The 13,441-nt window shown below is 45.3% G+C and overlaps 1 protein-coding gene across 2 annotated transcripts in view; it reads right to left on the reverse strand.

The window, feature by feature from the left end:
• Far2 (fatty acyl-CoA reductase 2) overlaps positions 1–11,905 on the reverse strand; it is a 108,924-nt gene extending 97,019 nt beyond the window's left edge. Inside the window, exon 1 of one of the 2 annotated variants that reach the window (XM_050126493.1) lies at positions 11,505–11,905. Coding sequence is in view for 1 of the 2 variants with exons in the window: in XM_050126492.1 (XP_049982449.1) it covers positions 10,844–11,004 (161 nt within the window). In the remaining variant the exon portion in view is untranslated. Of the gene's footprint in view, positions 1–10,843; positions 11,082–11,504 lie in introns of those variants that run through there. The other variant, XM_050126492.1, reaches the window with a different exon arrangement.
• Between the last annotated feature and the right edge of the window lie 1,536 nt (positions 11,906–13,441).

The following is a 13,441-nucleotide window of genomic DNA, read 5'->3' on the forward strand; positions in this document are numbered from 1 at the left end:
TCTCCCTTTGCTGAGGTGTCGGGGCACAAACAGATGTGAACCCCGTTCCACCTTGTCTGGAAGTTAGAGAGTTTGAGCTTATTTTTGCCCTCTCAAAGTTGTTAACAACAGGCGCCTACAGAGGAAAGATTCTGGCCTAGGGTGTGGTTAATTAGCATTTAGAGTGTTGAAGTAGATCTGCTCCACCTGGACCAAAGGTCAGGGAATTCGAGTCTATTCCTTGTATCATGCTAATGAAGTCTGTTGTCTCCCCCTCCTCCCCTCTTTGGAGTGAAGTATATAAGCATGTGAAAAACTGTGAATACTGAATCTCCCCCCCTGATGCTGTCCCATGTTTCTGTCTCTTGTCTGTTCCTTTTGCCTAATAATTCTAATCCTCACACTCCTACCCTGGAACATACAAGTTTTAGAAAAGCTGGTTTTCAACACAGGGTTGGCTTGGGGGTTTGAACATCTCATGGCCAGTGTGGTAGCAACAGCACCACCACAAAGAATGTGTGAACAGGACCCCCTGTCACCCAGAGCTGAGTGGGGAAGGGGCAGAGGTGGGAGGAAAGAGAAGAGGGAGAAACAGCTGGATTTAGCCAGGGATTTTGGTGTAAATGTCCCTTTGCAGGAAAACCCAAGGCATGTCTAGAGGGAGGCTTTGGAAACCAGAAACCGGCTGTAGGTATCATCAATGAAGGCAAACACAGCTATTCTTTATGGATTTACTGCCCTACTGATGGGGGAGTCCCCTCTGTGTGCTGTCATTACCATTAATGAATAAAGAAACTGCCTTGGCCTGTTGTTAGGACAGATCTTAGGTAGGCAGGGAAGTCAGAATTGAATGCTGGGAGAAAGAAGGGCAGAGCCAGAGAGACACCATGGAGCTGCTAGAGTCAGACATGCTGAATCTTTGCCGGTAAGCCACTGCCATGTGGTGATACACAGATTACTAGAAATGGGTTACATTAAGATGTAAGATTAGCCAATAAGGAGTTAGAGCTAATGGGCCAAGCAGTGTTTTAATTAATACAATTTCTGTGTGATTATTTTGATTCTGGGCAGCTGGGACAAACAAGTGGCCTCTCCTGCAACAATTAGTGCACCAATGTGGTTAACTATAAAAACCTGAGAAAGCTTAAAAATTAACTCTAGACACAAAAGAGCAGAAGGAAGCATGGTTTGCTAGCGGCATTTTCTTGGATGGGCTCTGTTTGCTAGAAGCAAGCGGAGGGAGGCATGGCTCCTTTAAGAGATTTTCCTGATTCAGTCACAGCAGGAAAAAAGCCGTGGCCTTCTAAAATGCAAGGCTCTGGCTGTCTAAATCATAGCATGGAGAAGGAAGAGGGTAGCACGGACAATTGTTGATTGTACTTCATGGACTAGGTGGGATATACTTCAAGCCAGTGGACTGCCTCTAGTGATGAGAAAACCTTCCCGTGGCATTTTATGGCCAGCTCACATCTGTTCCTGAAGCAGTTGTGCCCTACCTTGTAGGGGAAGACTTCTAAGGACTCCACTGTACCAACTCTCAGAGATAGATGCCCATATAGGAAAGGATTGTTAAGGCAGAGGATTCATTTTTGTTTAGTTTCTAGAGAGTTAGACAGCTGTCTTCAGATGATAGAGTTGCCTTTGTCCTCTCATTGGGCAACTTCTGCGTGCTCACCCTCTACCAATACCAAAAGACACCATTCCAGAAGTTTTGCGACTTCCTCGGGCATTAACTTTGTCCTTCCTTTCTGACTTTTTCTATCACTATTAGCAGACAATTGCTTATAGAAACAGAGGTTCCTGTGCTTATCTTTAAAGGCAGATATGAAGGGGAAGTTGGAGAATCAAGGTATTCACCAGTCAGGTTTGGAGAAAAAGGAGGCTGTGGAAGAATAGATAAGAGGACAAAGCCCAAGCAAAACAACCACCAGAGCCTGCTCTGGGTAAAAGATAATCCTTCCTGGTGGAATTTTTCATATTGCTTTTTAGCTCACTTTCTATCAAGTCCTCTTGATGATTTGTAAATAGAGTCTCAAGGATCCCAAGGCTGGGCTCCAGCTAAGCCAGCAGCTAGTAATGACCTTGAACACCCTATTCTGCCTCCATCTCCCCCTCTACAGTTTGTGCAACACTAGGGTTCAAAGCCAGGACTTCGTGCATGCTAGGTGGGAGGCTGAAGAAGAATAGGTAAAGTTTGGCCAGTATTCCATGTTTTTAGACTCATGACTAACAAGGCTCAAAATTAGAGGACACTAAAGCCTGAAAGCAGGTGTTACAGCCAGTTTAAGAGCTAAGCAACTCGTCTGAGTCCTGGTAAATATTCAGCGAATATTACTAAAGAATAAATAGCTGAACGGGGCAGAGTGCTCCCGTCCTCTGTATCCACATGTTTTCTGTTGTAGTCCACATGCACATGTTAAATAGATAGGCATTTCTTTTCTATAAGACAAGAGCATTGAACCAAGCATAAGATACGGCCCTCAGCCTATTTACAGCTTGAGCTGTGAATATTATTAACTAAGACGAGCAGTGTGCAGTGAGCACTGGGTCTTGTAGGTGAGAGGGTGTGAGACAGGGCAATAGGGGTTCATGAAAATTCAATTTATAAAAAAAGTAGTTGTTCCATCCTAAGAGAAACCGAGACCTAAATTTACCCAAACACAATCCTGTGAGATCTTAAAGATACCCAGTAACTTGAATAATTGCTGCTGGGGCAGGACTGGACTGGACCAAAATAGCAGAAGAGAAAAAATGGAAGAGGCAGTGGCATAACTCCACTAAAAGATTTGGCAATAACAAGTTGCTGGTAAAACAACCAAAGCGCCCATTTTGGTGGAGGGAAATTAACACCTTCAAACCGCCAGAGATTCCTGTAGCTTTTCTCGACTATATTGTCATGCGTTGCTGGTATACATGCATAAGTAGTTGTGAGTGTGTTGGAGCCAGACATAATTTAACGGTCTTCCTATTTTCCAAACATCCTGACCTCAATACACCTGAGTTTGTGCTGACTTTTGTGGAACTTGGTGACCTGTGATGAACTGTGTACCATTAAGAAAGACGACCTAAAATGCAAGGCATTTCCACAGTGACTGTGTCTGGTCCCTTGGCTCTCAGAGCAGCTTTGCCACCTGCGGTCATCCTGTTTTTCTCCAGCGAAGTTGCTGGCCTAACAGAGGTTCTATTGAGGATAAGGAGATAATTATTCCAGCAATTCCTTGCCTACCCTTCCCAACTTCAGGATGCTGTTCCGCTGTATAGGGATCGTCTCAAAACAGTATTCTTGGTGATGGATGAGGACTGCATTTATCTGTGGGCATGGGGACAAATATTTAGAATGTAGTTAGGGATTGTGCTGGTTTAGTAGAGCAGTGCTTATGGATTCTCCTCCGAGATTCATGACGTTGCCAGGCCTGGGTAGCTGGCTAGGTCTCCAGTACAAAGCGTGATTTTCCTTTTGGTGAGCAAGTCTTAATCCTATTAGAGTGATAGTGGTTTCCACTAATTTGCCACTACTACACCATTAGGTCATGCTGGTCATTGATATGGGTCCTAGGCACCACAGATGGGTAAGGATGTGGATTGCTTCCCTCCTTTGGAAGCTTGCATGGTGTCTTCTGGTACCACGTTAGCTGGTTCTCAGAGAGGAGGCTTTCAGGTCAGATCCAGCTCACTGAGATTGTGTCTCCTAGGAACGTCAGAAGCTTACAATTGTAAATTCTCACCAACATGAATCTACCCTCTACACATGAGCTGAGCAATGAGTATACCTGTAGATATGCTAACATGAACAGTGGTAGCTCGTGACGCCTCAAAATAACCACGGGCAACCAGGGAATGCTGAGGACAGGAGAAACACTCTTCCCTAGGGAAGTTCACAAGAACTGGTTACACAATACCGAATGGTCAACCCTGTAAACATACATAAAAGTAACATTATATAGACTGAGCAGATTGTATTTATATATTTAGGGGTGTGTGTGTGTGTGTGTGTGTGTTATGTGTATACATAACAACAGTTAATGAAAAAGGAGGCCATAAATTTGAAAGATAACAAGGAGTGGTATGTGGGAGGGTTTACAAGGAGGAAATGGAAGGAGGAAATGATTTCTCAAAATTACTATAGTAATATATAAAATGTAAAACAATTTATATGATACATACGTAAAATATAATCTCAAAAGTGAAACATAATAATTAATAACATAATAAAACTTGTTTCTGAAACAACAACAGCAAAAAAAAAAAAATAAGATCAAGCAGTATTAAGCCCAAAAGTCATAAGGGACACATTGTATCAACTGCAGCTTGAGAATACTTTTGTTCTACTCAGAGGTTAAGGGTGCCACATCCAATAAAACTCCCTAACCCTCAACTGAAACTGCACCCATATGAACCCCTATGAACCCCATGCTGACCATTTAGGGCAAGACTAGTCTGTCCATTATTTACCTAGTTACACTCTTGGATACACAAAGAAATATTCTGAACCCTTTGCTCTGGGTCAGGTGCGGATGTCCTGAACAGACCCTGGTGCCCCACCCCTTGGCCATCAGACCATTCAAACAATGGTCTCCATGAAATTGGAATTTCCCTAGGAATCTCACGCTGGGTGAAGGAAAAGGCTAAAGCCTGGTGCCAGCCAGAAGAGGAACTTGTCTCCCAAGGAAAGACTTCACAAAGTTCTTACAACTGTCACCTTACAGCAGACACTGGAGCTGGGACCACACTTTGTTGGAGCCTTCTAAGCTATGCTTCCTTTCTTCCATTTTAAACCTAAACCTCAAGCCAGGGACTTGGGGACATTTCTTGACCTCTCTCTTCTCTGCTTCTTCTCTGCCTTTTCACTATGGTCTCTTTGGTGGGCATATTGAAGATGGTTGGCCGAGCATCCCCGAGGGCCTGTGCTCTCACCCTCTGAAGGTCAACAACTCCAGGAACAGAGTGAAGTGGGGGCAAGTATGTGGAGACGACCTCATCTGGAATCAACTCTAACTTCATGTCATTCACCCGTGCCACAGAACGGTCTTGGTGATTTAACTGCCAAAAAACCATAAGAGCCATTTCTGGTTTGTAAAACATACAGAGTAAGGAACCAAATGTGCTCCCCAAACTGTTGTTGGCTTAGTCCTTGAGTTTTGAACAGGTGATCGATCGGGAGGGTCCAGAGCTGCATGGACCTCTTTTGAGAACTGTCCCCACCGCAGTGTTCTGCAGCCCATCGCCAGTTATGGATAATAGGGAAAGGGAGGGGAAAGACTCAAAAACCATCGCTTAAATGCCCCCACCACATCAGTCTGGTAGATTTACATCTCAGATGAGGCCCAGAAGGTGAAGACATGAACGCGAGAAGCAAAAGACCCTGCACCATCCTTAAGTCCCTCACCTATAAACGTCAACAGACCGAATGAACTTCAGTAGGGTCTGGCAGAGCCTCACCAGGAAAGCCGATGCTGAAAGCAAACACTGGAAGAAAACAGTTTCCTTCTAATCAGACTCCAGGTTCTGCTTATCCATGTGCAAGTATTTTCACTTCCTTTTAACAGAGGATCCGGCATCTTTGCTTTGCCCAAGGAAGACGCATTAGAAAGTAGAGCCATCTAACAGTTAACAGAGAGTGGATGTTAAAGACTAATCTGGTAATATAGGACGGAGCTTCCCACAGGATTTCCCACACAGTCATGTCTCGGATGCTCACTCTGTGAGATGCTCTACCAGAAGCTTTTGAAGGTCGTAGGTTTAGGAAATATCACAGGAGACCTGCTTCACCTTTGATGATTTTCAATCTCCATTAGGATGTTGTGGGCTCTGAGAAATCTTGTAGCAAAACCACTTAAGTGGGTTAAATCAAGTATTTTTTTCAGAGTTATCTCCCCAGAAAGCTTCCCCCCCTTTTTTTCCCACTTAACTGCTAATGTTCCAAGAAACTGTTGTCCCACAGATAGCAGTCTGGGGAGCACTTCTGTTGAGAGGAAGAAGTGAAGGGTTTTAAGTGAGGGAGTGAACTGTGTTTTAGAACAAACCCTTTGATGAAGCTCAGTTCTCTCTTCCCTACTTTTTGCCATTTTAGGAAATTATAACACATCCCATCTAAGCTCAAGCCAGAAAAACAGGAGCTATATCTGTCATGGTGATAACCTTTAAAAATTATAGCATGCAAGTGTGGATTTAGAAATAATTTAAACAGCAGAAGAGCCTGAAATGCAAACTTTCCCCCTTTCTTTCTTAGACCCTTATCTGCCCAGCCAGAACCCTTTTCAGAGAGCTGGCATCATTGGTTCTGCTTTGTTTTCTGTTCTTGTAGGCACTGAGAATGCAGTGGCAGCAACCCCACTGCTTTGAATTGAAGTGCTCAGCAGGACTGGAAATAAGATTCAGTAGAGGAGCAGGCACTGCTGTTGCTGAGTTTGATTCTCAGCCCCCATACAGGGCAACTCACAACCACCAGATCAAGGGTGTTTCTGATGCTTCTGGCTTCCACTGGCACTCATATACATACCTGAACATGCTTAGATACACACACATACACAACATTAAAAATAAAAATACACAAATGAAATCTTTAACACCTATGGAAGAGTTAATGTCAAACTTCTACCTTATCCCCCTTCTCAGCCATCTTGTCTTGCAAATGGAGCTCCAGGCTCAAGTCCTTGCTCTCTCCGCCTCTCCCTCCCAGCACTCTTGCCCTGAACAGTCCTTGATTCTAATCCTTCATTCCTCCAGGTACTTCTCCTTCCTTATCAACTTTGTGTAGATTTACTTTCTTAAGCAGAGTCTGTGGCTGGAAAGCTCTCAATGGTCCCCACCAAATCAGACTCAAAGCTTCAGGAAGCTCCGTGGAAGAAATTTAAAAAGTCCCACCTCAGAGACAAGTTGTCTAGGGAGGAGTTTCCTCAGTTCCTCCTTAGCAGACAGGGGAGTTACAGTGGACAACTTGAGGAGGGCAAAACCGGCTTGAACTGGTGGCCAGCTCTTAGATAATTAAATGACCCAGCAAACACAACTAAAGAAAAATGTGGTAAATACACAATGGAGTACTACGCAACAGTAAAAATAATGACATCTTGAAATTTGCAGGCAAATGGATGGATCTAGAAAACATCCATTGAGTGAGGTAACCCAGACCCAGAAAGACAAATATGGTATGTACTCACTCATAAGTCGCTGTTAGACATAAAGCAAAGAAAAAGCAGCCTACAATTCACAACCCCAGAGAACCTAGACAACAAAGAGGACCCTAAGAGAGACGGACAGGGATCTACAATAGGAAGGAGAAAAAGACAAGATCTCCTAAGTAAATTGGGAGTGTGGGGGTCATGAGAGAAGGTAGAAAGGGAAGGGGGAAAGAAGAGAAGGGAGTGGAGAAAAATGTATAGCTCAATAAAAAATAAAAAACTAAAGAAACTGCTCCCAGTGACTCACTGCACAGTCTCTTCTCTGTCTGAGGATGGCTCAAGCATTAGTTCATCTTAGCAAGTGTGTTTCAAGAAGTTACCCTTACATTCAGCAGGCAATTCCAGGCTTGCACATATAATATTTAGTCAATATTTAAAATATCAAGCCCTACTACTCAGCCACTTTTCGTTTGAATTTCTTATTACTAAAATATAAGAGGTCTAAAGGTTGCAAAATCCCCTAAAGAAGCTTGATCAACATTCCTACTTATAAAAAATGTAGTGAACAGTTCCTATTCATACTGTTTTTATTAACATGAGGTTAATAAAGGCTCAAGGTTGATGGGCCCGTCTGCAACTATTATCTCTCTCCCTTTGATCAAGGCAGGTTCTTAGCCAGCCAGGTTGGTCCAGATCTTTGTGTGTAGCTGAGGATTAACTTTAAACCATTGCCTCCACCTCCTGAGCGCTGGGGTGACTGGCATGTGCCACCATGCATGGCTTAATTATCTCTTTTCTTTTCCCCCAGAGATAATGCAAGTACCTTTAAGATAAATAATTTGTCATGCTCATGCCAGTAAAAAGAGAGAGAGAGAGAGAGAGAGAGAGAGAGAGAGAGAGAGATAAAAGAGAAGCTTAATGATGTAATCAAAGGCACCCAAGGACGCAGTTAAATTCGAAGTCTGTGGTGGGAAATGTTAAACCCGAGAATTGTGAGGAGAAAGACCAGTTCCACAATGACCCAGCTGAAGCAAGCTTTATTTAGTACTGACCAGAAAGGTCTATACCTGGGATTCCCAAAGAAATAGCCCCAAATTTAGGTCAGTCAGGCACTCATAAAGTTGAACCCCCACTTTTTACTTCCTGCCTTCGTCCAATGGGGAAGGGGTTAGCATACACCTTGACATACTTCCTGTCTACACATTTTCTACCTAAGCATGGTCAAGCACTTCCTATGCAGTTGGGGCAGACAAGCTTGGTACTGAAGTGAAAACTCGTAACTTGTGATTTCACAAGCACCATAGATCCCAACATCCCAGAACGTTTCCCGTCCTTGGGCAAGTGGGGCCTATGGGTTAACGTTAGCCCTTACAGGAAAGTAACTTGAATTAGGGTTGCTGCGAGAAGACATACCCAGTGAGCTCTAGAAAGGGGGTATTGAGCTGGGATCAGGGTACAATGAAAACCCAGTGCAAAATGAAGACAGGAAGCCTCTTGTTAAGACAGTAGTGACAGCTCCAAGGTTAAGCCAAGTAGCCTTCTAGATGTGGGGCTCAGCTCAACTCTTGAGTCTGAATTCCACAAAACTAGTCCCATGAAGAGTGTCTGAATATATGTATTAGGGACGTTTGGGCTTCACCTTTTCTCACCTTGGGCTGTGACCTTCTAAGAGTGTGTTTGGTTTTGTATTTTATAATGTTTAATTAGATACCCAGAGTGGTCTCTGAACAAAACAAAACTTGAAGACTGTGTCCTTGCCACTAGAGCATGTTCCCATAGAGCCCGCAGCATCGATGTGCTGGCAGGAGCAAGCAGGCTGGCAGGCTCTGGTGTGATCCTCTGAGACGGCACTTGTGAAACCCTTTGGAGGTGGAGGCTGAGTTCAGCTGGAAGAGGGCCTGCCTAGCACACGGATGCCCTGAATTCACCCCTAGCACTGCATAAGCTGGGCGTGTGTTACATGCCTATAATTTCAATACTCTGGATGTAGAAGCAAGACGGTTATATATTCAAAGTCATTTTCAGCTACAGAGCAAGTTCAATGCCAGTCTGGGCTACACAAGACCCTACCAAAAGTGAACGAAGGAATGAATAAATTGAAACAATGAATTCTTTTTTTTTTTTTTTTTTGGTTTTTCAAGACAGGGTTTCTCTGTGGCTTTGGAGCCTGTCCTGGAACTAGCTCTGTAGACCAGGCTGGTCTCGAACTCACAGATATCCACCTGCCTCTGCCCCGCGAGTGCTGGGATTAAAGGCATGCACCATCATCGCCCGGCTGAAACAATGAATTCTTATGACTGACCAAATGTTACCAGAAAGAAGTGCAATATGGATCTTCAAGAGAAGCAGAATGATGATTTTGATCAGGGTACCTGTATTCTTTTTTTTTTTTAACACTTTAATTTTATTTATTTAACTTTACTTATATTGCATGTATAAGTATTCTGCCTGCATGCATATATGTGTGCTGCAATAATGTCAGGAGTTCAGGTAGGCCAGAAGAGGGCATCTGATACCCCACAACTGGAGTTATAGATGGTTGTCAGCTACCATGTGCATGCTGGGAACTGCAAGTTCGGGTTCTCTGCAGGGCAGTGTGGTGATTTGGGTAAGAATGGCTGCCACAGACTCGTATTTGAATCCTTAGGGAGTGGCATCAGGAGGTGCAGCCTTGCTGGAGGAAGTGTGTCACCAATTGTGGGCTTTGGGGTTTCAAATGCTCAAGCCAGGCCAGTGTTACTCTTTCTGTGGTCCACTGATCCAGATGTAGAACTCTTGGCTGCCTCTCCAACACCATGTCTGCCTGCACGCTGCCCTGCTTTCTGCCACGACGATATGGGCTCCGAACCCCTAAGCTAGCCCCAATGAGATGTCTCCCTTTCCTAAGAGTTGCTGTGGTCATGGTGTCTCCTCACAGCAATAGAAACCCTGACTAGGCAAGCAGCAAGTTCTCTTAACTGCTCAGCCATCTCTGCAGTCCCCAAGAAGTCTGTATTCTTGATAAACCTCAAAGTGATGCCCACAGATGAGCTGTGGACTTCTCAGCCCTCTGAAACAGCCTCTCTTCAATAGCTGTGTTACATTTTGGTTCTTTGGGGGAGTTTATCATCTCTTACGCTCCCCTAGTCCTGTTGATACTGACCAGTTCACGGTGAGCTGCCGCTATCTACCTGACAGACTATTGCAGCCCAACGTTAGCATTTGCAGTGAGGAGGGAATCTCTCAAGACAGAAATTAAGCAAATAAAGGGAGGGTAAAGTAGAGACATGGGCTCTCAGAAACAAGAAGAATGAAATCACTGTCCTTGAAGCCTGGTGAGGAGAAACCTCTTGGCCATCTCTAGACAGCCCAGCTCCCTCAGATGTGAAGTTTGCTGAGACTGACGACCCGTACGAATTGTTAGTTGCCTTACATTTTATCTAATTTCTTTGCCCTACTTTATGCCTTAGAGGAAGTGTGGACCCACGTCAAATATCCAGCTCAGATAAATGGGGATGCAGAGAGACAAAGTGTGGAACTAACTGCAGGCTGAGTCTCACATTTCCATGTTCAATGTCAAACTCTGGGTGTAGCCTTAAACGAAAAGGAACACACAATTCTCTTGAGTTCCCTGCTCCTTTGCTCACACACAATGGAACACGCAACAAGATTTAAAGGGAAGCCAGAGTCTCGCAGGTAAAGATATAATCATGGTCTCAACACTTGGTAAATGATGTATAAAGGACAAGAAATGTTCATAATCTTACCCTGTAAGGAGACAGGAAGGAGACCGGGCTCGGGAGCCTGGCAGTTCTGTAGAAGGCATTCCTAGGTTGGGCTTGAATTTTTCCCACTGCAATTGCCTGGAGGTGTTGTCACCCGCTGGAGCCTTCCTTAAGCTACCTGTCCTAGCTGGAGGCCCTGGCATCTGCCCCCTTGTTCTCTTCAGGATGCTCACGTCACCCCAGGGGAATGAGAAACTTCTGAGCGGGTAAAAACCCTACTTGGCCACCCAAGCCCTTTTCAGCCTGGAGTGCTTGACCCTGAAGAGTCACTCAGTGGGAGGGTCTCAATGTTTACAGCCTCGGGTGGGGCGAGTGAAGACAAGAAAGGGGACCATAGCACACGTGGCCGGGAAATCCAACAGTACCTGGACCAGAAAGACTTGGGTGGGACCAGTCAGATGCCTCTGTCCCTTGGAGAGGACCCCATGTTCACCTTGATCAGCCCTTCCCGGTTCTCCACTGCTTGCTCGTCTCACCTAAAAGGACTCAAGAGATGCCCTGCTCCTACAGGACCCGGAAGGATGGTGAGCGACCAGGGATCCGGCAGGGCCACCGCTTTTCGGTTGGCACCCGCCCACTGTGCAGCTACAGTCCTCAAGTTCCCCAGCCCAGCCTCCTAGCCTCCCCGCCCGCTTCTGGGTACCTGCTGCTTCAGTGACGGTGGCTCGCCGGCCGCCTGGCGGTCTGGGTCCTCCCAGGGATGCTGGAGGCTCTCAAGCTGTTCTGAACCGCGCCGCTGCTCTCGGGGCTCCCAAACGTGACTCTATATATCCGGCTCAGAGACTGGGTGTGGGGCGGGAGGAGCGCACCCTCCCTCCGACCTTCCTGGTTGCCGCTGGGCTCCCAGCCGCGGCCTCTGCCCGGGGCGGGAGCAGTGCAGGGGCCTCGGGCGCGCAGGCCCTGAAGATGGCATCGCTTGGGCTTCGGGTGGTTCCCCCTTGGTTGCATCGTTGGGTGAGGGGAAAGTTAGCTGGGAGGGCGCCCCTGTCTGGAAAAGCTGAGGAAGGAGGGAGGGGAAGTAAGAGAAGGAGTCTGATTTGATTCATTGCAGGAACAATCACTCCCCGTTGCACTGGCAAAATGCGCTCCAGATCCTATTTAATCTGGCTCTTCAGCACAGCACTCCAGGTGGATGGAGGCTAGGGAGAAGCGCTGCAGGGATCTGCCAGCTCAGGGGCTTTTAAACAGCCTGGGGGCTGTAGTTGCGCGGGGAGGGGGGCGGAGGTTGGGGGAGCAGGGAGAACTGGGGCTTGGTTTCCTTCTCCCTGGGTCGGGTCTGAAAAGCAGAAACCATGATCTTCATGTAAGCAATCTGGTGGGCAGGGATCAGGGATGCCGGGTTGTGGGAGAAGCAGGCAGAGGCAATCTCTGGCATTTCCCTAGAAAATGTTTTCTTTCTCCTCTTGGTAGCTTTAACTTTTTTATTTTATTTATATTTAGTTATTGATAAATCTTAGACAGAAACCCCACAGCTGCCCAGGAAGTCGGAGAATGATGGACAGGCAGGAAACAGAATTCCCTCCCAACCAGGGAGAGAGGAAAAACGGCCAACGCCCACCTCAGTTCTCTGCACAATGTGGAAGGTAGTCTTCCAAATTTACAGCCAGTTAAGAAAACCGGAAAGAATACAAAGTTACTCTCGTTCTTATTATGAAGGATAGCAAGCACTTAAAGACACCAATTTTGAATCATGGAAGGTCAAAGTCAATGAAGTGAGCATCTTCATCTATCAAAAAATTCACTCTTGAATTCTCTGCTTCTGAACTGTTTAATTGAGTGTGTTCAGAGAAGTGTGACAGTTTTGCACAGGTGACTGTGTGAAAGCAAGAGAAAGAAATGGGTGGGATCAGACAGACAAACTCACAGTTACACACACATACACACACACCACTTAAAAAAAAAGATCTGAATGTGTCTTCAGACCCAAATTCTGTAACTGTACTTTAAATGGTGCAGGAAAAGGGTGGTAACAAGGTTTGTAAATCTCTCACCTGCAATTCTAGCTCCTTAGTATGCTGGGCCAGGAGGGTGGCAAGTTCAAGGCCTGCCTGGGCCACCTGAAGAGTTCATGGGCAGCCTAGCTAAAAATGTGAAGATCCTGTCTCAATAAGTAAAAAATGGGCTGAGAATGTAGCTCAAGAGTAGTCCAGGCTCTTGTCTACCACACATGAGGCCCTAGGTTCAACTCAGAGTGTTGCAAAAATAAATACAAAATGCAGAAATCTCTAATCACATAGATAACGCAAGGGGAAGTGTCACAACTTTTTGGATAGCAACTTAGTGACACATTTCTTTTTTTTATTTTTCTAGACCCTGTGATAAGAGATTTCTATTTATTAGGAGCATATCCAAAAGAATGCACAGAATGAGAAATGTGCAGAGAGTTAATAACACATTATAATTATTTGTAACGTGGAAAATAAAAAGGCCCACTTTCTGAAGAAAGGCTCACAGGTGAATGCAACATTACTGGAAAATACAAACTATAATTTAAATATCATTGTGTAAATGGTATTCATCTATGTGGTGGGTTGGTCTGCAAGAAGCACGGTTGCAAAGGATGCTAACTGAGCAGCTTGC

This window comes from Alexandromys fortis, unplaced genomic scaffold (genome assembly GCF_014885135.2).
Source record: "Alexandromys fortis isolate MF-2015 unplaced genomic scaffold, M_Fortis_MF-2015_v1.1 scaffold_260, whole genome shotgun sequence".
Taxonomy (NCBI): domain Eukaryota; kingdom Metazoa; phylum Chordata; class Mammalia; order Rodentia; family Cricetidae; genus Alexandromys; species Alexandromys fortis.